The sequence below is a fragment of the Syngnathus scovelli genome, chromosome 20 (assembly GCF_024217435.2).
Source record: "Syngnathus scovelli strain Florida chromosome 20, RoL_Ssco_1.2, whole genome shotgun sequence".
Lineage (NCBI taxonomy): Eukaryota > Metazoa > Chordata > Actinopteri > Syngnathiformes > Syngnathidae > Syngnathus > Syngnathus scovelli.
Window position 1 is genome coordinate 11,144,028 of NC_090866.1, and position 26,663 is coordinate 11,170,690.

Here is a 26,663-nt window from a genome sequence, read left to right on the forward strand (position 1 = left end):
AACGAGAGTGAACAAATAACTTCCGAAAGTGATTCGTTCTTTTTTCAGTTACTGAGCTGGTAAACACTATTGTATAGTAAGTATATAGTAGTATAACACTTATAGTAGTTTTTAAATAAAAACTACTATAAGTGTTATACCACTATACAATAATGTTTACCAGCTCAGTGGCCTTGTGTTAGTGCAGTGGTTCTTAACCTTTTTGGAGGTACCGAACCCCATCAGGTTCATATGTGCATTCACATGTGTTCGTCCATCCGCTGCGGGGTGGGGGGTGGGGGGGGGTGCTACCGGTGTGTTCGGCCATCCGCAGACAGGGGGGCGGGGCAAGGGCGGGGCGGGGGCGGGGCAATGACATACCAGCTCTGCCGAACCCCTGAAGCCGACTCACCGAACCCCTAGGGTTCGATCGGACCCAGGTTAAGAACCACTGATCTAGACGCCAACATATTTTCGAAAGGTACTGCATGTTGTGTTTCCTTCTTTTTTTATATGGAGTATTATCCCTTCGGTGACTAGAGAAAGACAAGAGAGAGAAGACTAGACAAGTCAAATGAGACGTAATATTATTTTGTAACGATAATTTAATGCGTGCTTTGACTTATTTTACGGTTTCCAGGTGAATTAGGTAGTGGGTAACAGCAGATGGGCCGGCCATTAGTTTCAGAAGTTGTGGTCAAAAGACATTATGTGGGGTGGGTGCAGTACAACATGTTTCCCGCAGAGGGCGCTAATGCTCTATAGTTGAGTATTCTGTCACTGTTTCGGTCCTTTCATAGTTTGTGATATTCGATGTTAAGTAAAGCCTTAAAAATAAGAGAGTGTATCATTAAAGCTGTCAAGGAAATTGTTTAACAAAAAGAACATTTGGCCCATAAACGGGCAGTTTTTTTTTGGAAGTTTAAAATCAGGGGATGGTTGAGAATATTTGTCATTTTTCACACATATCCTGAGTGTTGTTAGTCACTTAAATGTTGAACAGAAGCTGTGATGTATCGAAGTCAAATTCTTTGTTTGGCACGGGCTCCTCGAGTTTGTTTGTTGCTTGCTAGCTATCGTAGAACAATATCAACAAAGGTGGCTTGTCAGCGTCCCCGCCCACAAGTCCCACTCAGCTGTCGATCAAACGTTAATTAGGAAAAGGCGTTTGACCTCCATGTTGTTTTGTATGTTTTCCACGCAAAAGCTGATGTCCAAACTCCAAGAGTTGAGGCTCAACGTCGGTTGCTGGTCGTCTATCAGAACATCTAGACGCCAACATATTTTCGAAAGGTACTGCATGTTGTGTTTCCTTCTTTTTTATAGGGAGTATTATTCCTTCGGTGACTAGAGAAGATCATCAACAAGTCTGAGACGTAATATTATTTTGTAAAGATAATTTAATGCGTGCTTTGAGTTATTTGACGGTTTCCAGGTGAATTAGGTAGTGGGTAACAGCAGATGGGCCGGCCATTAGTTTCAGAAGTTGTGGTCAAGACATGGCATTGTGTGGGGTGGGTGCAGTACAACATGTTTCCCGCAGAGGGCGCCAATGCTCTATAGTTGAGTATTCTCTTGCTGTTTCGGTCCTTTCATAGTTTGTGATATTCGATGTTAAATAAAGTGTTAAAAATAGGAGAGTGCATCATTAAAGCTGCCAAGGCAATAGTTTAACAAAAAGAACATTTAGCACATAAAACGAGTCTTTTCAGTTTGAGGACTTTGAAACCTTGGTTGAAGTGCTCATTGCATGTCACTTCTAATGGCAAACTAAGTGCCACTGTGCTACTGCACAACTTAAACATCAAACACCTCTAGATGTGTTTTCAATGACATTCATGCAAACCAGGTTAGTCAGAAATATACATTTGATTTGTACTCAACTAACTTGGTTTGCATCAATGTCATTGGAAAAACACATCCAAAAGTGTGTGATGATGTTAGGCAGTAGCTGGCACTTAGTTTTTGTCCCGGTGAGAGATGTCAGCTGTTTCAATGTGCTCACCTTCCAATCCCGTCACCCCCTCGTGAGTGGCACTCGTGTCATCAGAAGTAGGTGACATCTCACCTGAGCTCATCAAACACTTAAGCTGCTTCCATGCAAGTCCTGTCAATGCCAATGTTTGAGTGCAACTATATTAGTCTCACACAAACATTGACTGCTCAAATGTTGTCAAACTGCTTTTCTGTCATATAAATCAATCAACTGGAATGCAAGTATTATGAGCAAATTTGCTTCACTCATTGGAAAATGTTCATGCTTGGTGGTTGTGCAATGGCACTTAGGTTTTCAAAGGCAGTCTTCAGTCTTGAGGTGAGCGTTGTCCTTCCGTCACTGCCATGGACATGGGTTTTTGACTGTTACTCTCCATTTCACAGGACTCCTGTCACGTTGAGTCATGTGAGATGGAGAGTAACAGTCAAAAACCCTTGTCCATGGCAGTGACACAAGGACAACGCTCACCTCAAGACGGAAAACTGCCTTAAAAAACCTAAGTGTCACTTTCCCCGCCTCCTACTTCTACCCAAATTCAGTCTGACCAATCACAGCGCAGCACAAATTTGCATAACCACGCCCACTTTTCCAACAGCCAATCAGAAAGCAGTATTTGCTACTCTGACCAATCAGATTGCTTCAAATTAATAAGACCACGCCCACTTAATATTCCACCAATCACATGACCCTTAATTTGCATAACCACGCCCACTTCTCAGCCAATCGCTGACCTTCATTCTCATTGCCCCACCCACTTTCTGACCCCTCAGCCAATCATGAAGCAGTATTCCAGCTTTGACCCGCCTCAATTCAAAAAAATACGGGGGGAAAAAATTCAGAAAAAAAAATTCTGGAAAAAATTCCAGGAAAAAAAAAATCAGGAAAAAAAAAAAATCAGAAATTTTTTTTAGGTTTTTTTTTTTTTTTTTTTTCTTTAAATTAAGATATTTTTAAAGTTGAGAATAAAGAGTTAAGAGTTTCAGTGTTCTTTGTAATCAAACTTTATTTCTTTTGCAGAGTAAACATTCAATCACAAAATAGAAGTTGCATGGTAGTCTGCTCGGTGCCAAGTGGTCGGCCAGTGGGACGAGTGGTGAAGTGGTTGGCCAGTGGGACGAGTGGCGAAGTGGTCGGCCGGTGGGACGAGCGGTGAAGTGGTCGGCCAGTTGGATGAGGAGTCTGCGCCTGGAGGTAAGACAAAAAGAAACCTGTAAGCCTAAAGTAAAGGTCAACGTTTAGTGCAGGTAAAAGTTTGGCATGAAACGCACCAGTGGGCAAGATTTGTTGTTCATGGCATCAAGTATTGAGAGCTGCATTACCAGAAGGCTGCTCTTGTTCCTTGCGACCTGTCAGGAAAACAAACAAAAAAAATTGGAACCAAGGTGTCATGGGGACTGTGCAGTGATGAGCATATTACCTTAAGTGCAAATATTGTCTACTTCTCAGGTTGACTTGGAGGCAAGGACGCAACAAAAACGTACGTGTTGCCAGCATGCTGCTGTGCTCTGATCCTTGGCCACCGCTGCAAGCAGGTACTTGATCGTGCACCACCCTGGACACAAAAAGAATCATTCACATTTTGGAACATGGTGGCTGAAATGAAATGTACTTTCCTTCTCTTACCAGCAGAGGGCTCTCCAGGCAGCAAGAAGGAAGCCCCGCCAAAAAAATGTGACTTGAAGCTTTCAGCAAGTCACATACCAGGAATGGCTCATTTCACCTGCAACAACCACAGGGGGAAAATCCAAGTCCAGAAAGTGACTCTCCTGCTACAGTTTGGCTTGAGCCACAGGTGCTTCTACGCCACTGGCAGGTGAATGGAGGCAAACTGGCAGGTTTTTCACTTTCTGGACCAGGATTTGCCACTCCTGCCTGGAAAGAAGGAACATTGACTCCATTTAGGGTTACCATTTTTATTTTTAACTGTAGACAGGAACTTTCTGCTGAAGACCTTTATTAGATGAGAAACATCAGGCCAAGCTCTTGAAATGTTGCAGATCCTCTCCTGGACTGACACCTGCACACAAATGCGGAAACAGTCAAGCAAGTTGATTTGCAACACTGAAAATGGAAACAGCCTTGAAACCTCTTTGGCATGGTTCCGGAGAATTTCTTGGCCCAGCAGGTGGCGGGAGGGTCTTTGCGGCACTCCTACTGGAAGCTGAACTGCATTGAGACAAAGAAAAAGCAGGTTAGTGTTCTTACCATGCTACATTTGCAAGGTTTAGTCACCTGCCAGGACTGGAAGATCATGACTCCTTGTTTCCTGACTGCCTGGACCAGCACCACCTGAAACAACGAACTGGTCAAGCACTTTGATTTGTCAAATTTGTCATTGCAATCGTTTCAAACCTGGCGCTTTGACTTCAATCCATGCAACGGACTGGTACCAGGTCCTTTGCCTCCACCTGGTGGACGAAACGGGAAGAGAATGCAGACGCTGAAATCAATTGGTCAAACAATTGTTCAGGTATGAGTGTACATGTGTTTCACCAATGAAGAACGCAGGCAGGAACAGCTCTGAACGTCTCTCCAACCGCAGTTCGTTGGCCTGAAAGACAAGGTAACGTTGTAACCCACAGAGTGATACATTTTTAGTCATACGAGCTTGTTTGATAGCAAGAGCAGACTTGCAAACGTCTCATGAAGTCGGTCGGGGCTCTCAGGACTGCAAGCCGGCCGGCCATTTTGAAACCTGCAGACAAAAAAAATAAAAAAATTAAGTACTTTAGTCAATTGTCCTTCAAATAAAAAACGGGTTTTTTGCCTTTTTGCAGTCAATCTGGGTCTTCTGTCGCAGATGCAGACCTGAGGACAGAAATGGACAGTTAGATGCAGTTGATTAAATCCACATTAATCGAACAGAAAGTAGGTTACTTGAGGCTGGCTCGTTTGGAAGAGTCGCACCTGTAGACAGATTAGACAATTTGATTAGATTCTGTTGTGAATTTCTGCAAACGTTTGGTCTTACCTTGGGCAGTAAAACTGCGTTTGATGCAATTGAAGGTCGGAGATGTTTTCTGCCAACGCTCGCTTTTTAGCTTGCATGGTAGCAAGGTGTATGCACGTCCAAAGTGCAAGTTGACGCTGAAAGAGAGCAAAAGCAGTTAGTTTGAAAAGGTTAAGGAATAGTGAAGACTTACCTTTGAAATGCAGCATGTTGTGCAAAAGGGCGCTGCGCAGCCGGCGGAGCAGCACGACGTGACGCTGTCAAAAATGAACAAGAGACCGATTGTCGCGTTTGTGACGTCTTATATAGTCATTTTGTGATGACGTCATTAACAAGCAAACGGGCGAAAAAAAAAAAGCAAGGGAAAATGGCGAAGTGCAACACTTAGGTAGAGTCGGGTCTCGAACCACGGTTTTATTGCATCGGAGGCAATGGCGTTAACCATTCGACCAGAGCTGGCTTGGAAATGTTAGCAGGTTTGTTCGTATTCATAGTATGAGTATCCAAACATTGACGTAAAAGGTCTAAGGTGACACTAAGTACAAAGAAGCGAGGAAGCTCACTTGTGTCTGAGGTGGCCGAATGGATAAAGGTTTTGCCTCGAGTTCAGGAGACTCGGGTTCGAATCTTGGCCATCGCTCTCTTTAATTTGAAAATGTTGGACAGAGCTGGTCTCGAACCCTGGTCGACTGAGTACCGGGCCAAGTGTTATACCATTCGGCCACATTGCCGTGAAAATTTCGAATTTTTATTATGTATTTAACGTTCATGGCACGACTGATCTACAAATACAGAACAACTGCCACGCTATTGTAAGATATACAGATGGTCTGGTGGTTCAAGCTCTTACCTTTAGTTCCGGCGATTCGGGTTCGAATCTTGGCCATCGCTCTCTTTAATTTGTAAATGTTGGACATAGCGGGTCTCGAACCCTGGTCGACTGAGTACCAGGCCAAGTGTTATACCATTCGGCCACATTGCCATGAAAATTTCGAAAAATATTTATGTATTTAACGTGAATAGGTCGACTGATCTACAAATACAGAAAATTTCTTAATCATTCTAAGATCCAGTGATGGTCTTGTGGTTAAAGCTTTTGCCTTGAGTTCAGGAAAACCGAGTTCGAATCTCACACATGGCTTTGTGTAAGTCTATACACATAATATATTACAAAGCAGGACTCTTTGCCTCGGATTCTGTCGAGTCTTGCACATTATTCCGTAAAATTTCTAAATGTTACACGGAGCGGGACTCGAACCCGCCTCTCCTGTACTCCAGACCAATATTATTCCATTCGTCCACTGTGGCACAGAAATTTCGAATTTCTTTTGGGTGGTCATACAAAGCACCTAATGGTATACGAGTGAATTGTATTTCCATGCCGCCCTTCAATGAAGAAATAACGGCGCATCCCTTCATGCAATCACGTTAGCCGTTAGCTTGGAGAAAACGCGCATACAAGAAGTGGTGTTTAAGATTCAGTTCACTTAAAAGAACTGGAATGCACATCACTAGGCCGCACGAGCGCGTGCACGACAGTGTCGGGTTACCTCAGCCCCGCCCAACAGCTCTCCACCAGTCACGTGATCGCGCGAACCAACGGCAGTTTCCTTCTTGATCTTACGATGACACTATTTCATTTTTTGTTGCGATGATGGCAATCATGTAACATCACATCTAGAAGGCCAGCAGGGTCTTTTCGAGCAAAAAGGCAACTTTGAAAGTCTGAACAGTGCCACCGAGCGGCGGATGTTGGTACTGCACATCTTTCAATGAACATGATGGGTGGAAATTCAAACTTTGTTTACGGCAAAGCTGAACAATTTGTAGTCAGTGCCAAATGCAAGTAAAGTAAGTTCATTTCCCAAATGATAAAAAAAAAAGAGCAAGCCAGAAGGACCAGGGTGCACGAGTCCATGAGTCCTAGCCAAGTGGCGTGATAAGCAATGAGACAAGAGCCAACGTTTGAACAGAACACAAATTTATTTTGCCATGTGCATTTAGAGCTGGTATTCGGGGAATTCAAAGACGACTTCTTTGCCTGTGAGCTTCTTGTAGACGCCGGCGAACGTTTCCACCTGAAACCATGAGACACATTTGATGACAAACCGCTAAAGGCTAGAAAAGAAATAAATGCATGAATACAATACAATAATCAAATGTGCACTGCATGGTTTGGCTCCCCAGTAATGGCCCCAAAAGGACTCTGGGAAGTTGTAGGAATATGCTGGACGTTCATCCTCACCGACAAAAGTCGGGGACGCAACTTTTTCTGCGACGCGGTGGAAAGGGAATGTACGTCATAGCACGAGGCTACGCTCCCATACGCCACAGCGACAGAGCCAGGGAGAAACTCCCTGGATGTCCGCGTCGGATCAGAACTGGCCGATGGGCTCGCCGCTACGGGTCACGTACTTTGTGCTCCACGTTGATCTGCTGCGCCTTGTCCAGGTGGACCTTGATGAGTCGACTGCTGTCCAGCTTGACGCGGATTCTCTTGCCCACAATCTCGCTAGGGAACACCAGGTCCTCCAAGATGGCGTCGTGAACGGACGTCAGCGTGCGGCTGGATGAAACCGCAGCAAAAGAAGCGTGCGGATGAGTTTTTGAACATCAAGGCGAGTGTTTGAGGCTTCAAAATGTGCACTGCATGGTTTGGCTCCCCAGTAACACAGCCCTAAGGGGCTCTGGGAAGTTGTAGGAATATGCAGGACGTTCATCCTCGCCGAACAAAGTCGGGGACGCAACTTTTTGTGCGACGTTGTGGAAGGGGAATATACGTCTTAGCGCGAAGCTACGCTCCCATGTGCCACCAGGACAGAGCCAGGAGACCAGCTCACTGGGTGTCCACGTCAGAGTCACCACCGCGAAAATATTTGCGCTCACCTTCTGGGTCGCTTCTGCTTATTCTTGATGCGACTTTTCCGGGTGGGTTTAGGCAGAATTCTCCTCTGAAAGACAACAGTCGCTCAATCAAGCACACAAACATAACTGTCTTCATTCCTGACATTTTTATATCCAATTGGATTTTTTGGAAGGTTGTGTCAAATGTGCACTGCATGGTTTGGCTCCCCAGTAAGGGCCCCAAAGGGACTCTGGGAAGTTGTAGGAATATGCAGAACGTTCATCCTCGCCGACAAAGTCGGGGACGCAACTTTTTGTGCGACGTGGTGGAAGGGGAATGTACGTCTTAGCGCGAGGCTACGCTCCCGTACGCCACCGGGACAGAGCCAGGAGACCAGCTCACTGGATGTCAACGTCGGTTCAAACAAATTTGATGCGAGGAGCGTTTTCTAAAAAAAGCCAACTAGCTAACCTGCGCAATGAAGACTACATGCTTGCCGCTGAATTTCTTTTCCAGCTCCCTGACCAGGCGCACTTGAATCTTCTGGAAGGACTTCAGCTGAGGAACGGGAACGAAGATGATGATTGCTTTCTTGTTCCCCGAAACCTCAATTTCCTGTTGAGAACATCAAACAATTAGTCACAAATTCAAACATCATACGGCAGTATGGGGGATGTGCGCTGCATGGTTTGGCTCCCCAGTAAGGGCCCCAAAAGGACTCTGGGAAGTTGTAGGAATATGCAGGACGTTCATCCTCGCCGACAAAAGTCGGGGACGCAACCTTTTCTGCGACGTTGTGGAAGGGGAATATACGTCCTAGCACGAAGCTACGCTCCCATGTGCCACCAGGACAGAGCCAGGAGACCAGCTCACTGGGTGTCCACGTCGAATTAACAGCATGCAAACGAAAATGACACTAAATCCACATTTTGTTTGTCATACTAGATATTCATTTTCACCTTTGCTGCTGTGATGTTGAGTTCTCTGAGCTGCGCCTTGAGGTCAGAGTTCATCTCCAGCTCGAGAAGAGCCTTCAGGGGCACAAGACAAAGCACAACATCTCATATAAATACTTCATTGTTAGACCTGGAATCACCTTTAACAGATATGTCTGACTCTACCGCTTACCTGGGAAATCCCAGACTCAAACTCGTCTGGTTTTTCGCCATTTGGCTTCACTATCTTAGCACTCGTGCTGAACATGGCCGTTGTCTCTGCAAACAAAACAACCACGTTCAGAGATTTGGATTTCAAACAGTGAGCAAGGCACCGCACACACCGATTCCGAATTCTAACCTGAGTACTACAACATTATTTGATCGTCAATAATGTACACGCTATACCTTGAAGGAGTTGAGGCAGTTAGCCATATTGCTAAGCTAACGCTGCGACGAGGAGCTTGGCAACGCTAAACAAATCCTGATGCGAAAATACTTTTACCAGTAGCACTTTATAAAGTTTAAATCAGCGACTTGTATAGGGGGAAATGCGCTATCGGGTATCCACGCTCCGGTCTCCAAAGTCGCTGTTATAAGCGAACACATGCACGCACGGCCTGCTCGGCGGATCCAGCATTCAACCGAGCGAGTCAACCACGCTTCGTTGTGTCTTCTAAAACTGCAATCCGTCGTCACAAAGCGCTCAATCTAAGCCATCATGCATGTACGAATGTGGACGAGACAAAACCGTGTCCATTAAAGCTTATTTTGCCACATTATCGGGCAAAATAGTCCATCCAGCCATGAAGTCACAACCAACCTCAGTCAACGACGGCCAAGGAAGAGACCGGAACATCGCGAGAGTGGCATTCATGCACAGCTGCGTGAGGGTAAAGTATCGCGAGAGAACGTTGGATCTCTTCGTCAAGGTATCGCGAGAGGCTCATAATCCGCGATGAGACGACCGGAAACAAAATGGTTTAAATTTGAAAAGAATAATTATAATTTTTATCCGTATTTCAAAAATCACGCAATTTAGTTTTTAGTTAACTATAATAATGATTAGAAAAAATAAGATTGAAGCATGACAAAATATAAACAATTAAAAAGATCACAAAATTGTCTGTAATTGAATAAACAATAGTATGGATGTTAAAAAAGGCTTTAGATCGCTAGTACAGGACAACTTTACAGTGTACCTTCAGTGATGTTACTGAGCCAAATAACAGAAATTCACACCTTAGTTAGAATTGAATGTTTTATTTACATTCTTATCAAAATAAGATGAAACAAATATAATGCAGACCATGTGGTGTAGAATACAAAGAAAGCTCTTCGCGAAGCGCACGTCAGTTTGATGATGAAGGTGGCTCTTTATGAAAAATGTGCATCCTGAACCACATGACAAGTTTCCGTTTAAGCAAAACTTTCGCCCACTTTGTCGCTGCTAAGGCACAGGGGTCAAACTCAAGAGCCAGACCTGGCCCACCGGGTCATTATATATGGCTTGTAACAAAATAATAATTTCAACTTCCACGATCCTTGCTCAAATCTGTACTAAAATCCATGTGTGTAATAAATAATAATATTGAGATTTTGCAAGAATGAGTTCTGTCAGCGGATATTGACACAAAAAAAGTCACAAGAACATAGTAGATGAATGTCGAACCACTGGTGTTTCTCCCTTTTTCAGGCTCCAGTGGCAAATGTTTGTTTACAAAAGCAACAAGTCCGATTGGTCTCGCCTCGGATAGACGGGATCCCCAAAAAAATCCTCTCCTACTGGACGCTCTTGTGCGTGTGCAATGTTTGAGTCTGTATGCGACTTTCCTCCAGCGTCATGAAGCAGCCACTCATCTCTTCCTTGACTGGCACGCCCCCCGTGCCCAGGTCGCAAGTCATCACCATGATGGGACCGTTGCCGCCTTTCAGGTGCACCTTGATGTTGTCCTGCAGCACACAATGAACATGACAAATGCTGGATGAGGCACATTTCTGAAAATGTTTACCTCTGTGGGCGCCGGGACTTCCAGCTTGGTTTCCTCCGGCGCTTTGATGACAATCACCGTCTGCTCCTGGAAGGTGGCGAGCTGGCTAACGTCCTCGTGCGTGACGTAGGCCGCCGTGCGCATGCGAGTTAAGACAAACATTACGGCTGACTTTCATTTTTCAAATCATGTCGTTGTACTTTGCTAGGAGGCTGCAAAGGATATCGTGCGTTTTCTTCATTGTCCGTCATGTCAAAGAGTTGCTGTGCGCAGTTCTTGATGAGGCTGTCCAGTGTGCTCTCCTCCAGCTTCAGGTTCTCTAGCTCCTTCTTGAATTTCTCCTCAGTTTTCCAAAGGAAGTGGGAGATTGGACACTGTCCTCTGGATGGGCCACAACAATTGTATTTTGGACTTTGTCATCATTGGGTGCACACTCACACGTGTACTCACATCCACTTGACCCTGCGGGACTTCCTCTGGACCACGCTGATGCTCTCCAGCACGCCGACGACGTCGTAGACGTCACACTTGCGGGTCTGCAGCCTGCTGGCCGCCTGGTGGAGGTCCAGCCAACTGTCTGGAGACGCTAGCAGGAGCTCCAGGAAGCGCCGGGTAAGCAGCACCAAGGACATGTCTGGAAAGAGGACACATGAGGATGACACAATGATACAACTGAAAAAAAAAAAAAAAAATCTTTAGTTACCATACTTAAATGAAAGGACAACACACACCATTTTTGGATGGCTTCTTTGTCTGAAGATCCTCTTTGCATTGAATGTCTACACTGTAAAATAAAAATTTCAAACAAAATAAAGCAAAGAATGCCTCAAACTTTGCACAAGACTTTCTATTTATGGCGGTCGGTCTCTATTCACAAGTAAATGCTTACCTTGTTTTGATCACTTTTGGAAGCTCATGCAAGGTTGGACTTGGCACCTGAAAGGAAGAAGAGTTCAAAATATTGCAATCTAACTATGCTCTAAGCGTTAATCACCTACAACTCTTCTTAGTCTACACCAGTGACGAATATGAAGAATTGACCTGCTGAGGAGGTTGTGGAGACGGAGCTTCAGGAGGAGCACCACTTCCATCTTCCTCCATCTCTTCCTCCATCTCTTCCTTCATCTCTTCCTTCATCTCTTCCTCCATCTCTTCCTCCATCTCTTCCTCCTCTTCTTCATCATCGCCAGCGTCTGAGACGCCCCACTGGTCGTCGTCCTCCGACGACTCGGCCCCCCAGGGACTGATGCCCCCGAGGGAACCGTCCAGGTAGGGCGGCATGATGGGGATGGCGTCGCTGTTGACGCCGTTCCTGGAGATGTCCTCCGGCAGGAAGTGCTCCTCGCAGATCAAGTGCTGCTCCGACGCTTCCTGCTTGTCTGTCTCTCGCAGGGCAGCCAGCCATACCTAAACAACATCATCATCATCGGCATCACTTTGAAAACCTGATTTTGGCTAAGACTCAGTTTAATTGGAGGAGACTTGTATCTTGCAAATAAGACGATGACACTTTAAGCTACTTCAAGAGTGCAAACTTGTGCAAGCTAGTTGACTTTTAAGAGGTAAACAAAAGGTCCAAATATCACTGGGGTTGGGAAGTCCTCAGCCACCGTTAGCAAACATGCTAACACTACAAGGCGAAGAGAATCCATGCAAAAGTTAGCACCGCAGCTAAAATCGCTAGAACGAATGTTAATATTGGGGCAAAAGTACCTATTTAGGGTGTGTTTGTTTTGGGATGCAGTCACGTGTGGCTACCTTGACCCGCGCCGGGTCTTTGGGGAACGGGAAGAACCTCTTCGGCGGTCGGCTCAAGGCGCCCCGGTTACCGTTGAGCATGCGGTTCGGACACCCGGAAACAACACACTTGACCATGCTTAGCGCCCCGAACTCCACGGAAGTCCAAAAGAAGAGATCCCCTTGAAAGTTGGCACGTTTTCGAGAAACCGGAAAAGGCGTGTCGTTGACGCGGAAGTACAACAATGGAGGGAAACGGCCTGAGTCGTTGCTGTTGGTTTTTATGTAGCGCCCTCTAGCGGAGGTTTCTGCGTATGGCGTCTCATAACGACCTCCTTGTTCATTTTATCGATTTTTTTTCCGAATTATTCGTTTCGCATTTAATGACTTATATAACTATTTGAGTATTTATAAATTCATTTTTTAAGTAGTTCACTTATTTCAATATGTATTTCATTATTTCAACAGTTGGTTAATTTGTGTGAGGCCCTCTTTGACCTAAGAAGAGGTGACAATCTGAGTTGCAACACAAGATTTATTCCGAAGAGCAAGAGATGTCAAACACCATCATGATAAATATATATGTATATATAAAAATTTTCACCATTGAAATGAAAGTAGCATGTAGCAACTCATGAGTTCTATACGCAGCAGAAAAGACAAACAGAACTCATGCTATGTGCATGGAAAGCCGCCAAATCCTCCAAGTGACAACAAAAAACATAAAAGGAACAATGCATTTAAAAAAATCTTTTGACAGTCCTGCAAAGAAAATCAGCATTTCACTTTCTTTTTTTTTTTTTAATAATACTGTATGCATTTGTTCATGGTCAGTAGTTTGTACATGTGATGAACATCTAGTCTAACGTCTGTCTTTGAATTGTGCTTTCATCTTCTGGTCTTGTAGAACTTGAAGACATTTCGATGTCCCTTTCGATGCAGAGCATCTGACAGCCGCTGGTTGGAGAAACTCTTTGAGCATTTCTTCCATCTGCTAGTATTGCTCAAATAGCTTCTCAATCTCTAGTAGGTCATAAGACAAATTTCACAAGCTCCCGCTGAAGGTTGACGCATCATGGCCAAGTTCATCATTTTGTTTTTCCAACACTGAAGAAACACGATTCATCTTTACCACGTGAAAATAATGTCAACAATATTCTCCGAAAAACTCGGGACACCTGCAAAATGATGTAACAATGCAAAATACAGTAAAAAGGATATGAAAAATGAGGTGCTGATTGTTAGAAAAAGGTACATTGGCTCTCTTTGTTCACTTGATTAGAAATACAGCGGTGCCTTGAGTTGCGAGTTTTTTTCGAGATACAAGCCATCATTTAGCGATTGGTAGAATCCATACGGTGCAGCAACACATGTAGAAAGACAAAAGAACAGTACAGAGTCGTTCATTCTTTATCCTCTGCATAGAATAATAACTAATATAAGTGTTGTACTGCCCCCCCGTGGCCAAAGTGGGAACAACAGAAGGAGTTGCATTTCATTAATGCAATGTGAATTGATCACTTTTGTATTCATTTCAATGAGAAAAAAGATTTGCGTTTGAGTGCTTCTAGTTAGGAGTACGGTCAGGATTGAATCAAACTTGCATCTCAAGGCACCACTGCAGTCGATAGACAATTCCAAACATAGTCAATGTGTGTGTTTTTTTTTTCTTTCTTTCTCCCACATACAACTGAAATGTCTGCTTTTTGACGCAGAAGTCAACACTTTACTTTTTTTTTCTTTTTTTTCTTGACGTGTTCAGACGAGCCCCGATAAAGTGCATGCATGTCAGGAAAAAGTCTGCTGGGTGGACGATGAGTGCAAATGTACAATGAGCGGTGTGTATGTGTGTGTGTGTGTGTGTGTGTGTGTGTGACCCTGTAAGTCCAGTCAGCCCCCCCATCCCCACCCCCTCCTCCACCTCCACGCAAACACGCACACGTAAAACATGAAAAGATGGAAACAAAGGCGTCGCTGTGTGTTCGTAGTCAAAGTGGATTACAAAACCAGTAAAAACATCAATCAATCGGCGATCAATGATAGTTGAATTCATAGGAAATTGCATATACCCAAACTTTTTTTTTTTTAAATATAGATTGCATCTGAATAAATCATGCCAATATTGCTGTCCTACCAGCTCGTTCACGCGGCTCGTTGACCAATCGATCGATCAATGGAGCTATCAATCAATCAATGAGTGGCAGATTGTCTCCTACACTTGGCCTTGAACTCTTCTCTCCGGCTTTGATTGCGCTTCACGTTGACCATCAATCAATCAATCAATCAATCAATAGATAAATACATTAGCAGCTGTACGTCACATTATATCAGGTCATATGAAAATGTACAAAAGTTGGACGTTGAATCCAAACAGCCAGACGATTTAAAAAAAAAAAAAAAAAAGTGGTGACAGCATGAATGTGATAGCAGAGCGACGGTAGCTTACAGCAGCAGCAGCAGCAGCAGCAGCAAAAAAAAAAAAATCAATAATGATAAAAACAACCTTTTGCTTGCGTTGTGGGCGGGGCTACACTTGGATGCCCTGCACGGCCTGTCGGATGTTCTCCAGCAGCGCCTTACTCTCCGGGCTCTGGTACTGGTCCTGGTGGCTGTACATGTCCGTCAGAGCGCTCACGTAGGTGTCAAAGTTTTGCTCGTTCATCGGCTCCTGGCGGCAGAGAAGCGACGTTTGGGAAACACCTCGAGACAGATGGACGGTTGCCGTGGTTACCATGTGCGGCAGTTGGATGTTGGCCAGGCTGTTGATGAGCGACTGGCTGAGGTTGGCCAGCTCGTGCAGCAGCGAATCGTTCTGCTCCTCCATCACCTTGTTCTCCTCCTCCATGGACCTCAGGCTGCTCTCCATGGTGGTGATCTTGCACGAGGTCGGCAAATCAATCAATCAATCAATCAATCAATCAATCAATCAATCAATCAATCAATCAATCAATCAATCAATCAATCAATCAATCCCATTTTCTTGAAGCCTGAAGTGAAACATTTCTTACTTGCGTCCTCAGCTTAATCATATCCGACTCCACTTGATTGTTGGACTCGTTGATATCTTTGATTTCTTCATCCAGCTGTTTGATTTCCTCGTCGTTTTCAATGCCTGCGGATGAAAAAAGAACAAAAAACGAGAAGCACAAATGCCGTTTTTTTTCCCGGCCGCTCGAGTCTCACCTTTGCTGGCTCTCTGCTTGATTGTCAGCATTTCCACGCCGCTCATCCTGGCCTTCTTCATGGCCGAGGATGCCCGGGGACAACCGGAGAGACTGGAGCGAAAAGACGCGCATGATTGCAGCCGGTTGCCACGGCGACGGGATGCAAACGCTCTCGCGGCGGGGACGGCTCACCTCCGGTGGGTCAGAAAGCTTCCGCTGACGTGGCCCGAGCCGTCGCAGCCCGGTGTGGGACACGTCATGCCGTCCGTCTTGCCGGACTTCCAGGCCAGCTGAGCGCCGTTCACGTGGTTGTCCTTCTGACGTTTGGCCGCCAGGGGGCAGCCCGAGGCGCTGCGGTGGGAGGCGTACTTGCCCGTCACGTGACCTTGGCCGTCGCAGCCTGGCACCGGGCACCTGCACGGCAGACCTCTCGTTCAGATTTAGCAAAAATACCGCTGACTCGGCGAGAACGAAGACGCTCACTTTATGGGCTCCTGCTCGTCTTTGTCTTCTTTGCTGTGGAGGATTTTGATGCCGCTCTTCTTGGCTCGAGGGCAACCGGACAGGCTGAAGGACGGGCGGACGAGCGCTTACCAAACTGCCGAGACGTTACGGCGGCAACTTGTGTTACCTGCGGTGCGAGGCGTAGTTCCCCGTGATGTGTCCCGATCCGTCGCAGCCGGGCGTGGGACACCTGAGGGACACCGCCGCCATTTGCCGTTATCGGCACTCAAATGGAGGAGATTTGCAAAAGTACACCAAACTTTCCCATTCACCTGAGCTCTTGCGCGTTGGAGGCCATCATCCCGCGAAGGTTCTTGTCGGCCAGCTGGCAGCCGGACAGCCTGCGCGAGATAAGCACAAGAGCGTTAAAGGGCGAGCGCCCGTCCGGCGGGATTGGCCTTCTTACGTGAGGATCTCCTTCTTGGGCTCCTTGCAGGGCGAGTACTTGAGGTGTTTGGGGCTGGGCGCGGCGCTGGCCTCGGCCGGGTAGCGCTGCTCGTCCAGCAGCTCGTGGAAGGCGTCCAGCTCGTCGCCCTGGTGGGACCAGACACAAGATGAAGGTTCTGCTGGCGAGGGGCGTTCTCACATCTTCACCTCTTTGTCCACGCGTTTGATCTTGGTGTAGTCCAGCGGGAGGTCCCAGCAGTCGGCTTGGCTCAGCTGGTAGCGGCGACTGTTGAGGAGGGCCTGGCGCTGCGGGGACATGGGCTCCAGCGGCGTCAGAACCGTCCCGCTGCCCTCCGGCCCGCCGGGTTGCCCGCCCGCGTCCACCCCGCCGCCATCTTCCTCCTCGTCCAGGTCCCCCTCGCCGCTCTGACGCAAACATCAGAGATAGCCTTTTAGGGACTCGGTTGATGCTAACATGAGCTGGCTGCGGCCCCGCCCCTCTACCTGCATCATCATGTCGTGCATTTTCCCTCCCACGGCGTGCGGGAGCTCGCGACACCTGGTGGACAGATTGAGGATGGCGGTGGCGGCCATGTGAGCCGCCTCCATGTCGTGCGTGTAGTCGAAGCTGCTTTTGCTGCACGTGCTGCTGGCGCTGCTGCCGCCGCCGCCGCCGCCCAGAGACAAGCCGACGCCAGCCAGGTCACCTCCTGGGTCGCCGCCGCAGCTCAGGCTGCTGCTGCTGCTGCTGGGCGCGTAGCTGCTGGTGGTGCTGCTGGCCGGGCTGGACGTCTTGCTGTACCGCTTGGCTACGGGCCACAAGATAGCAACACAGAAGGGCGAGAGATTTAGCTGCAATTTCACTCCAATCCTGTAGATGGTGCTACTGCACCTTTTGACCTTTTGCAAATAGCAAATTGGAAATCTTGGCTCACCGTCATATGCCTTGGGGGAGGTATCCCGGCCGTGGTGGGACTTGCCGAGCGGGCCCCTCTTGCCGTAGCCGCCGTGCTGGCCTTCGTAGCCGCCGTAGTCGTAGCTGGTCTTGGAGTACTTCTCCAGCTCCTTGGCCAGGTTGGATCGCGGCGTGCTGGTGGGAACGTTATTCTTGTAGCCGTACTGAGGAATCTCCAGCTGCTTCACGAAGCACATGGGCCTGACGAGACAACGCGCTCGGCGTTGAGCCCATCTACGTTTGCCGCTCGTCCGGGAAGCGGGCGTTACCTGAGGACGCGGTCGGACGTCTGACTGGACTTGCTGCTGCCGCCGCTGTCCATCACGTGACTCTTCTCGTGCACCTTTGCCATCTTCTCGGCCGCCGCGATGGGACAGCCCGACAGACTGGGGGGGTGAGGAGGTCGTAAGGACACGCACACACATTTCATTTGCCAAAGAACATTTTTGTGTTTGTTTCCTTTTGAATCCGTGCGTGGAAGCTGCAAAACCATATCAGAGCTTTCTCTCAATATGGCCGCTCGCCACTAATTGACCATCCACGTAGACTATTTGAACATGGGAAAAGCCAGCGCCACATCGGCCCCCGCAGCTATGCGGGCGTTTCCATGGTGACGGCCAGACATGAAAGCCCGTGCGGAGCTGCGGCGGCTCACTAACAGATGCTACGTTAGCTAGCGCTGCTTTGTCTGAGCGCTCCCAGAGGGGCTGTGCCACATAACGCTAGCGATGCCTGACGAGGCGCCTGAGCGGCTTTGGCTCGTCAGCTGGAGACAACCGTACTGGTAAAATGATATTTTATATGAAATATACTATAAATAATAAGTGACACCTGCAGCACCCGCTTTAGCACCAGCTTGCTGACTCACCTGCGGTGAGAGTTCCTGTTGCTATTGACATGCCCCCGTCCGGAGCAGCCGGGGGTCGGGCACTTTAAAACATTCTCATACATGGCAAGGACTTGACAGGAGAAGATGAGAGAGACAAGGAGGGTTAGGAGCCGACAGGAAAGTTATCAGGAAAACAGCGGCGGCATCCGAGCGTGCACGTTGACGGGCGAAGGCGTGCAAACGTTAGGGAAAGAAGCGGCAGGTGGAAGTGGACAGTGAAATGAAGTCGAAGCAATGTTTGGGCAAGCTCAAAATGACAACAATGTAGAAATGAAAAGAGGATTCTTCCGCAGTTCAACACAACAAACATGGAGGCGGGAAGATGACACACATTTGACTTTGCTTCCTACGAGTCATCTCCAGCGAGCGGAGAAGCTCTCCAGGCATGCAAATCGTGGCGAAAGGAATCCCGATCGCTCATGCCGATTTGGGGTGAGTCACGTGTGCCGAGACTTACTCTCAGGGGGGACGCGGTCTTTGTGAGGGCAGCCGGATAGGCTGCGGTGGTGCGGGTACAGACCGGTCACGTGACCCGTGCCGTCACAGCCCGGCGTCGGGCACTTGCTCTCCTTCTTCTCCCCTCGTGAAGACTCTGGACGAGGAGGCAGGAATGGCGATTAACGGACAGATGTTGGATCTCCACGTGTGCCTTACCTTTGAGGTAGTAGGCCCTCTTGAGTCCGTCGTGGTGCATCCTGGACTTGCGTTCCTCGCCGTGCACGCGGTGGTGATGGTGGTGATGTAGATGGTGGCGCCTGGGTTGCTTGTGCTCCAGGCGGTCCTTCATGACTTTGGCGCGCTCCGACTCCAGCGCGATGGCCTTCTCCAGCAGCGAGAGGTTCCCCTTGGCCATGTCGAAGGTGTCGTCGGAGCGCTCCGAGGCCACCGAGGCCGTGTCCTCGTCGAACTCCCGGCCGTAACCTCGGGACGCCGGGCTCAGCTGCTCCTCCAGCTTCAGCAGGTTGACCATGTCAGAAAAGCTGCGCTCCGGTGGGCTGTCGTCGTCCTGACAACCCGGCTGGCAGCCGCCGTCGTACCTGAGAGGACGGCAGGAACAAGAGTCAGCTTTGCGCAAAATCTGACTGCTGCTTTTGGTCTACCTGTTGAGGTGGAGCGCCCCCTGCTGGTCAGCGTGGTTGCGCAGTTGGTGGTGGTGCTGCGGACGGTCGTCCGGGTGCGTCTCGCTGAGTTTGCGGGCCAGGTCGAAGCACTGATTCCTCAGACACTCCAGACTGCTCAGACACACTTCCTCCTCGCTCTCGTCGGCGCCGAGGCCCAGCCGCCCGTTGAGGCCCACGTCGGGGTAGCCGTCGTCCGGCAACACGGCGCCGTGGCCCTGCGCCAGCAGCTTGAGCGAGTCCACCGTCTCCCTGACCACGTCGCTATCCAAGTCCACGCTGAGGTCGGCCTTCCGCTCGCCACCGCCATCTTCGTCGTCCTCATCCTCGTCATCCTCGTCTTCGCCGCCGCTGTTGGAGGAGTTGCTGTTCATCTCCGACTCGGTCAGGGCCTGGTAGGCCGCGTCTTCTGCAATCTTGCCCAGGTTGAGCAGAGACTTGGCCACCAGCTCGTCGTAGTTCTCAAACTCATCTCCGGGGCCGCCGGGACCGGATCCAGAACCCGGAGCCGGACCTGTGATGCAGCTGTGGTTGTTGTTATCGTCCTTGTGGAGCGGAAGAAGCTGCTTAGATTGTCCACTTGGCGGGTAGTCAACTGCCAAGAAGAGAAATCTGCTATGTAGGATCACACAAAGCATTCGCACTTTGTTTTTTTCCGTTTAGAACTCACCCCGTTGATGCTCGAGTTCCTCCTCTTCCTCGTCCTCCATCTCGTTGTGTCCCGCTGGCGGCGCGGCGGCGTCCTCCTCCGGCTGCTCCTCCTCCTCCATGTCATCAGAGAACTCCTCCTCGTCCTCCTCCTCGGCCTTCTCGCCCGCGTCCTCCTCCATGACTTCTCCTCGCTCCCTCTGATCTAAGGCGTCCTCATCGCCCTCTTCCTCCTCCAGGTCCTCCTCCAATTGGTCGTCGTCCTCGCCGTGGCAGGAGGCGCCAAAGGCTCTCCTTTTGGCGGCCGGCTCGAGCGGTTGCTTCTCCAGTACCTTCCTCTTCTTGGCCAGCGGGCATCCGTAAACGCTAAGGAGAAAATGGCGTCACACTTCAAAAAATGTCCATTTGGAGATTATAAAGGCCAAAGCAATCTTTCCTCTTGAAAAATAAAACACAATAAAATCAAGTGGAGTAATAACGGCGCTTATTCAAGCGGGGCTTCAATTACACAAATCCCATAATAGTCATCAAGTGATGGCAAAAGTCAGCTTTAATTGCTCCAAAACAGGCAGCGCAATTACGGCCGAGCCTAATGTGGATTTGAGGAAATCAATTAAGGCCATTTCCATATGAAAGAGCTTTTTTTTCTCTTTGGGATGCAAATGTGTGCAGGAGGGAGGGAGGGAGGGAGCGAACCTTTAAAAACAGCTTTGCAAAGACAATCATAATAATGCCGCGCCATGTTTGATTGTTGCAAGGCGACAAAACATTACAAAGAGCTTTGCAAATAACAAGCACACCATAAGGTTCCATTCATAGAAAATATTGACTTCATTATGGCCACTGAGTGTGTGTATACATACAAACATCAGCTGTGCTGGAAATCTCCATTTTTGTGCACATGAAAATGATCAGAGGCAAAGACATTGCGATGTGTGCGTGCGTGTGTGTGTTTGACCTTGGCCACCTCACTGTCTCCCGCCAATTAAAATTCCAGCAGTAATTAAAGCAGATCAGAAACGAGGGAACAGCGCTGCAAGGGCGAGCGACTGCGCATGGTAATTAGGTGGTGTGTGTGTGTGTGTGTGTTCATGCGTGAGTGCGCATGTGTGTGTGATGCAGATGGATTCCTCATGCAATTCTCTGTGAGCGTGTGTTTGTTTGTACAACGCGCAGTATTAAAGCGATGGCGTTGTTAGCATGTTGCTATACTGGCACAGTTTGACGCTATTGACGCTAAATGCTAATGTAGCATCCCGTGTCGCTGGAGGCGGGTAGCTTCTTCGAGCACACGCTAACAATGCTGAGTGGAGTATTTGAAATCAATGTCGTAGCTTTGCCGGCTGAGAGCATCGGCTCTGTTGCCATGGTTACCGACCATCGGCTATACCTGGACAAGCGAGCGGAACACCTAGTGTGCGCGAGACAGTCGTCACGGCCTTTCCCAAATCGACTCGGTCATGTGGAGGCCATTGTACATTCGCCAGGATCAACAACAAAAAAAAGTCTGAACGACTCAATTTAATTGACACCGAACTCAGTTGACCCTAATTTGTGAAAAAGTGACGTTCAATTTGGAAAACCTTGCCACTGATTCTGAAAAATGCCAAAATGACAGATAATGATATTCGTCGTGGGACAAAATGATTCCATCGGACGTACGCCGAGGGGAGGCGGGACGGAATCGGCGCCCCCGGCAATGCCACCTATCGACTCATTACCGTGGCAACCGTAAGCGAGACGGGCGAACGAGACGGGAGGGTGTCGCCCAGGCGAGGAGACAGAATGAGGGGCTCGCCGTTGCCATGGCGAGAGGGAGGCCGCATCCCTCCCGGCCGTCGTACTGCAGCATGCACACGGCCCTGTCGCCATGGAGACCGCCTCCGGAGAGCAGCGGAGGTAAAGCCGGCCAGACGCCAAAGGTACACAGAGAGAGCGGGGAAGAGTGTGTGTGTGTGTGAAAAAAGGATCAAGAGTGTGAGCAAAAGAGAGAAAGATGAGCAAGAGTAAAGAGAGAGAGTGAGGGAGTGTGAAAAAAAAAGAGAGAGAAAGAGAGAGAGAAAAGTCAAAATAGCAACAGAGAGAATAAGTGAACCAAGCGGGGGAGAGAAAGAAAAAGGAATAAAAGGAGAGAGAGGAACACACGGGCACACTTTCACGCACACGCATGTCGAGGAGGCAGGTCATCTCTTACCTGCGGTGTCTGGCGTACTTCCCGCTGACGTGACCAGAACCGTCGCAACCCGCCGTCGGACAGCTGACAAGACAGACAACCCAGCGTGTCATCATTACTATTCATATCCAACAATGGGATTATTATTTAGAGCAAAATGGCCGACACTTGGCGTGTCATCGCAGCTACGCTCGAGAGCGATGGGCTAACTTTGTGGAGATGAAGCGTCTCAGGTAGCCGGCGGAGCGTCGTTTACTTGACGGTGACTCACAATTTGCATCAAACCAACAAAGTGGAAGTGTGCGGGTGTGGGAGACACGACGCAGTGCGTGAAAATAGATTTGTAATTCGCAAACACAAAACTGCACGCAAGGCTACATGCAACGAAAGCCCGACTTTGACCTACCTGAATAATTCGGGCGTCACGGCCTCAGCGACAGCTTCGCACCGCAGCACGCAGACGGAGGACAAAAAAGAAACACCCGAGTCAAAAGGGAGAAAGAAGGAAAAAGGAGGAGCCAAAATAAGAGGCCAAGGAGAAGGAGCAATTGGAAAGGCCCACCTCGCACTCCTTTGGATCTGGTCCGATGCCGTTTGTCTGCTGAGTTGGGCTCCATCTGGACAGGAAGTGACATCATCGCCACGCCAGAGCAGAGCCGAGGATGAAGAGCGTAGCTGGCTGGAGCGCGGCGTGAGGACGGCGAAGCGGCTCAGATCTCCTCCTCCTCCTCCTCCTTGCTCGTCCTCCTCATCATCTGCAAAAGGCAGCAGAGGTCATGAGGTCAAAGTTCAGCTTGACACGCTCGCGATGCCGTCGGGCCACCAAGAAGGACGGGCAAGACTGCAGTGCAGCAGCACTTCTCATCCACATGGAAATTGTCTCCGTGGCCCGCCGAGTTCATCTGAGGCCGCCGCCGCCACGCTCGCCGAGCACCCGCATCAAACACCGACTGCACGCCCCCTCCCCTCCTGAGAGAAGAAAGCCCCCTCCTCCCTCCCCTGGTCTTAAATTCCACCACTGAGTGTGTGCGTGCGTGCACATGCATGTGATGGAATGCGCAAGCATGTGAACACATTCAGTGAGTTCACAAAATAAAATAAATATAAGTACGCAGAAAAGTACAACAACTGGAAAGAATGAACTTTTTAGTGGGCACATCAATTGTACACAATAGCAGGCACATACAAATAAAAAAGACATTAAAAAGGGTAAAAAAAAAGATATTTGCGATGGAAAGACAATAAATGGAAGAAACTGCAATTGTGCAAAATCCAGATTGCGAGTTTACATCTGGTGAAGCTTCAGCTTGTGTGTGAAGAGGCGTCACGTACTGTTTAGTATTCAGACTGACACTCTGGCTGTCTGCTACAGTCTGATGCAGCGCTCGCACGCTCACTCGCAACCAAGCACACAATGCAGCCGAGCCGACACACCACATCGTATCGCATCGCATCGCATGGCATCGCTCTCGGCTCTTGTGACGGCAAACAAACGTGCGCTCGCAGCCACGCCGCATCAATAATACAAAACAAACACAAGCCAAACGTTTCATACAGCGCGCGCATGTGTGTCACGTGTTTGCGTTGGCTTGCAAATATTATCTCACCACCACGTCATAAAACATTCACAAGTCTAAAAGTACAAGTGGCAAGGCACACTCCCATTCCCATCTATAATTTTGTAATCTTGCTAACGTGCTGAAATATTGGAGTCAGTCATCGGTGCAGTACCACATTGTGCCACAACGCGTCAAGTGGCAGCACTGAGCTAAACTGGAAACGACGCAGTACGATACTTGGTATCGATACTCGTCCATCCTTAAAGACGTGCGTGCATGCGTGCGTGCGGGCAACAAGCATCTTGGTCAGCAGGCAGTGCCCCCTGTGGGCCGGCTGCGGGGACGACTCGTACTTTCATGATTAGTTTGCCATCCACATCGTCTTTCTGTCGTTGTTTTATCGTCTTAAATAAACTCATTTTTACCACTGGGTGAATGCAACCTTCTTCTACTGCGGTTTACAAAAGGACAGAAAAACCTCTAAACTTTTTTTTCTGGTGAAAGAAAAGAGTCTACAATATTTTCTCCAGTCCAAATGTGCTAAAAGTGCTGTCTTAAGTGGTTCAAAGGACGCTTTATAGAAACGATTTCAATGTTGGTTAGCGATTAGGGCAGCAACATTGCGGCTCCCGGTAAACTTGAGTCCAAAAGTGCGGACGAGGTGATTACAAATGCAATCGGCAAGTGGTTCGATCAACTCGGCGCACGCACACATTATTTACAAACAAAACGTCCGATGCTAAAATAACGCTGACATTGCTGCAATGTGCAAAAGTTGTTTGATTAAACTCATATAAACATGCGTGCGTGTCCCTAATGAAGTGTCCCTTGTCAGGCATCGTCATGTCAATACAGTACACGCTAAGAATGACAATAACACTTCGGATTTGGGATTTGGGAGAGCTGAAAAATGATCAATAGCATCACGGAGGGATGTTGACAGCAATATTTTGCAGGTGCCGCATTGCATGTGCACGTCTAACGGGCAAAAGTGGCGGAAAGCGAGGATGCCAAAGCCGCTAACGTTGCCCCCCCCCCCTCCCCCCGCGGAGGCGCGTGCACAACAGTCACCTCGGCCAGCGCGCGCGCGCACGCGCGCCAGCGAGCGAGCTCGGGGAATGACAATGTGCGGAGGCGAGGCGAGGAGCGCACGCGCGTCGAGGAATGACGACGGAAAAGCCAAACATACCGCAAAAGACACGATGGCGACTCCTCTTCTTGCTCTCTTCGTCCTCCTCGCGGTCGGAGCGGCTGCACTCTCCCTGGGCGTCTCTCCCTCCACCTGCTCTCTCTCTTTTGTCGCGCACTATCTGGCCATGCCTTCACTGGAGGGAGGGAGGGAGGAGCGAGGGATGGAGGAGGAGAGAGGGGAGATGGAGGGAAGCCAGACAGACGCGAGGAGGAGGAGGAGGAAGATGGGATGTTGAGACACTGCAGAAAATGAAGAGGAGGAGGAGGATGGTTTACCTCTCTGGCGTGTTCTTCCGTGTCCTCCTCTCGCCTCGACTGGCGGCCGCGCGCACGCAAGCCAAATGACGCGGCGGGGGCGCGCGAGCTCCTTCGCCTCTCCCTTTTTTTTTCCCCCCCTTCTTTTTCTCTCCGAGCCTGTGCGCGTACACGGCGTCTTTTGCACGCACGCGCCTCCCACTGGGAACAAAGACCAACTCCCTGTCCACTTTTTTGTTTGACTATGATTGACATGAGGGAATATGACTTTTCATAATTGAGGAATGTGAAGCGCAGCAGACTTATAAAACGAGAAATATTTTAAACATGGGTGTTGCTCTGGAAGTGCAGTGAAAAACAAAATCTTTGGTTTCAATCAAACCTTGCTGCTGTGTAGACTCCATTTGGTCATGTTGTGCCTGTGCAGTAAAAAAAAATATATATATATACAGTATATTTACATTTTTTTATGTTCGTTATTAGTAAAAAAGACGTCAAGCCTTTGGTCTTTGCAAAGAGTGAAGCCAAGCTCCAAAAGTGAGAAAAAAAAAACATGTCTTACCTTCAACTGTCACAATTTGAAGGCCTGCGAGGAAGAGAGAAAAAAAAAAGTCATGATGGCAAAAGAGTCTGCTCGACAATTTGCTGTCAATTAATTTGAGTATATTCGACTGGATCCAATGTTTTATGCGGAATCTATAAGCAACCATCCTTTTTTTTTAACTGAACATTTTATTTTTAAGGTCATATGACCCCACCAATGCGACTGGCAAACAAAGATGTCTGGCCTCGGTGACCGAGCCCGGCGGGTACGGTCCAGCGCGGCTTAGTCGAACTTGAGTGAAAAGTTGAGAATGTGTCTGTCTGCCGTCACGGCTTTGGACAGAAATGAAATTTTGTGGCCGCGGGTTCTGAGGGAGCGCCGACCTCGGCAGAACATCCCGCCCGCAGAAAGTGGAAAAACTTCACGCATCGGCTGTCGACTTCCTCCACGTTGCACTTGTTCCTTCCCTCCAGCGGGGCCGCCACCGTGTTTCCATGACAGCATAGTGGCGGCGTTACTAATGAGGCGGCACCGGCAAGGGGGGGTGAGCGTGCACAGATGACCTCTGACCTGCGAGAGGCGCTCTCTCTCTGCCTGCGGCCAGGCACTCTGCTCGCTGCCAGGAACGCGCAGTGGAGAACATTTGACATTTTTGTTTCCATCTAACCAATAAACTTGAAGATGAACAAAAGAAGCAAGGAAACAACACAAAAAAAGGCAAAACTCTGCATGAGAGCAAACCTCTGCAAGTTTAGGGCTCCCCCTGGTGGTCAGAAGAAGCCATCTCAAAATGGATCATCCCTACCTTGTCCTCCACTACAGTTGTGGCCTTGCTCTTCCTCG

General features: G+C 48.6%; 4 protein-coding genes and 4 non-coding genes across 9 annotated transcripts; all 8 read right to left on the minus strand.

Annotated features, from left to right (window-relative positions):
* Nucleotides 1–2,960: 2,960 nt before the first annotated feature.
* Nucleotides 2,961–5,134, minus strand: LOC125990534 (uncharacterized). The gene is made up of 14 exons (XM_068649341.1): nt 5,119–5,134; nt 4,947–5,008; nt 4,853–4,882; nt 4,743–4,783; nt 4,606–4,670; nt 4,469–4,526; nt 4,328–4,383; nt 4,208–4,264; nt 4,062–4,141; nt 3,927–3,992; nt 3,599–3,847; nt 3,393–3,527; nt 3,244–3,321; nt 2,961–3,160 (listed from the first exon to the last, which is right to left on the minus strand). The coding sequence occupies exons 1-11, from the start codon at nt 5,132–5,134 to the stop codon at nt 3,692–3,694; spliced, it is 687 nt and encodes a 228-aa protein (XP_068505442.1). The 3' UTR covers nt 2,961–3,160; nt 3,244–3,321; nt 3,393–3,527; nt 3,599–3,691.
* Nucleotides 5,135–6,889: 1,755 nt separating this feature from the next.
* Nucleotides 6,890–9,604, minus strand: rps7 (ribosomal protein S7). Its single transcript, XM_049757813.2, has 7 exons — nt 9,529–9,604; nt 8,899–8,984; nt 8,730–8,801; nt 8,242–8,385; nt 7,812–7,876; nt 7,341–7,491; nt 6,890–7,003 (listed from the first exon to the last, which is right to left on the minus strand). Exons 2-7 carry the CDS (start codon nt 8,971–8,973, stop codon nt 6,926–6,928), a joined length of 585 nt encoding a protein of 194 aa, XP_049613770.1. The 5' UTR covers nt 8,974–8,984; nt 9,529–9,604; the 3' UTR covers nt 6,890–6,925.
* Nucleotides 7,083–7,299, minus strand: LOC125990722 (small nucleolar RNA SNORA73 family). The gene has a single exon (XR_007489051.1). It is a non-coding gene; the product is annotated as a small nucleolar RNA SNORA73 family (small nucleolar RNA).
* LOC125990725 (small nucleolar RNA SNORA73 family) lies at nt 7,563–7,781 on the minus strand. The gene has a single exon (XR_007489054.1). It is a non-coding gene; the product is annotated as a small nucleolar RNA SNORA73 family (small nucleolar RNA).
* Nucleotides 7,972–8,188, minus strand: LOC125990724 (small nucleolar RNA SNORA73 family). Its single transcript, XR_007489053.1, has one exon. It is a non-coding gene; the product is annotated as a small nucleolar RNA SNORA73 family (small nucleolar RNA).
* Nucleotides 8,442–8,659, minus strand: LOC125990723 (small nucleolar RNA SNORA73 family). Its single transcript, XR_007489052.1, has one exon. It is a non-coding gene; the product is annotated as a small nucleolar RNA SNORA73 family (small nucleolar RNA).
* A 348-nt stretch (nt 9,605–9,952) lies between the features above and the next one.
* Nucleotides 9,953–12,678, minus strand: e2f6 (E2F transcription factor 6). Of its 2 annotated transcripts, none has more exons than XM_049756069.2 (8): nt 12,455–12,678; nt 11,738–12,103; nt 11,586–11,632; nt 11,428–11,480; nt 11,147–11,330; nt 10,922–11,077; nt 10,718–10,832; nt 9,953–10,658 (listed from the first exon to the last, which is right to left on the minus strand). In XM_049756069.2, the coding sequence occupies exons 1-8, from the start codon at nt 12,569–12,571 to the stop codon at nt 10,488–10,490; spliced, it is 1,209 nt and encodes a 402-aa protein (XP_049612026.1). In that variant the 5' UTR covers nt 12,572–12,678; the 3' UTR covers nt 9,953–10,487. The 2 variants fall into 2 exon arrangements, with proteins under 2 accessions (XP_049612026.1, XP_049612027.1); XM_049756070.1 differs by having other exon boundaries at nt 12,410–12,557.
* A 272-nt stretch (nt 12,679–12,950) lies between these two features.
* Nucleotides 12,951–26,581, minus strand: myt1la (myelin transcription factor 1-like, a). Its single transcript, XM_049756068.1, has 24 exons — nt 25,839–26,581; nt 25,298–25,695; nt 25,020–25,155; nt 22,834–23,026; nt 22,678–22,711; nt 22,293–22,355; nt 20,121–20,464; nt 19,433–20,045; nt 18,987–19,369; nt 18,790–18,924; nt 18,312–18,402; nt 17,713–17,829; nt 17,424–17,644; nt 16,993–17,297; nt 16,696–16,914; nt 16,508–16,635; nt 16,374–16,442; nt 16,229–16,291; nt 16,081–16,164; nt 15,790–16,011; nt 15,617–15,708; nt 15,442–15,545; nt 15,165–15,308; nt 12,951–15,101 (listed from the first exon to the last, which is right to left on the minus strand). The coding sequence occupies exons 4-24, from the start codon at nt 22,907–22,909 to the stop codon at nt 14,961–14,963; spliced, it is 3,648 nt and encodes a 1,215-aa protein (XP_049612025.1). The 5' UTR covers nt 22,910–23,026; nt 25,020–25,155; nt 25,298–25,695; nt 25,839–26,581; the 3' UTR covers nt 12,951–14,960.
* Nucleotides 26,582–26,663: the final 82 nt, after the last annotated feature.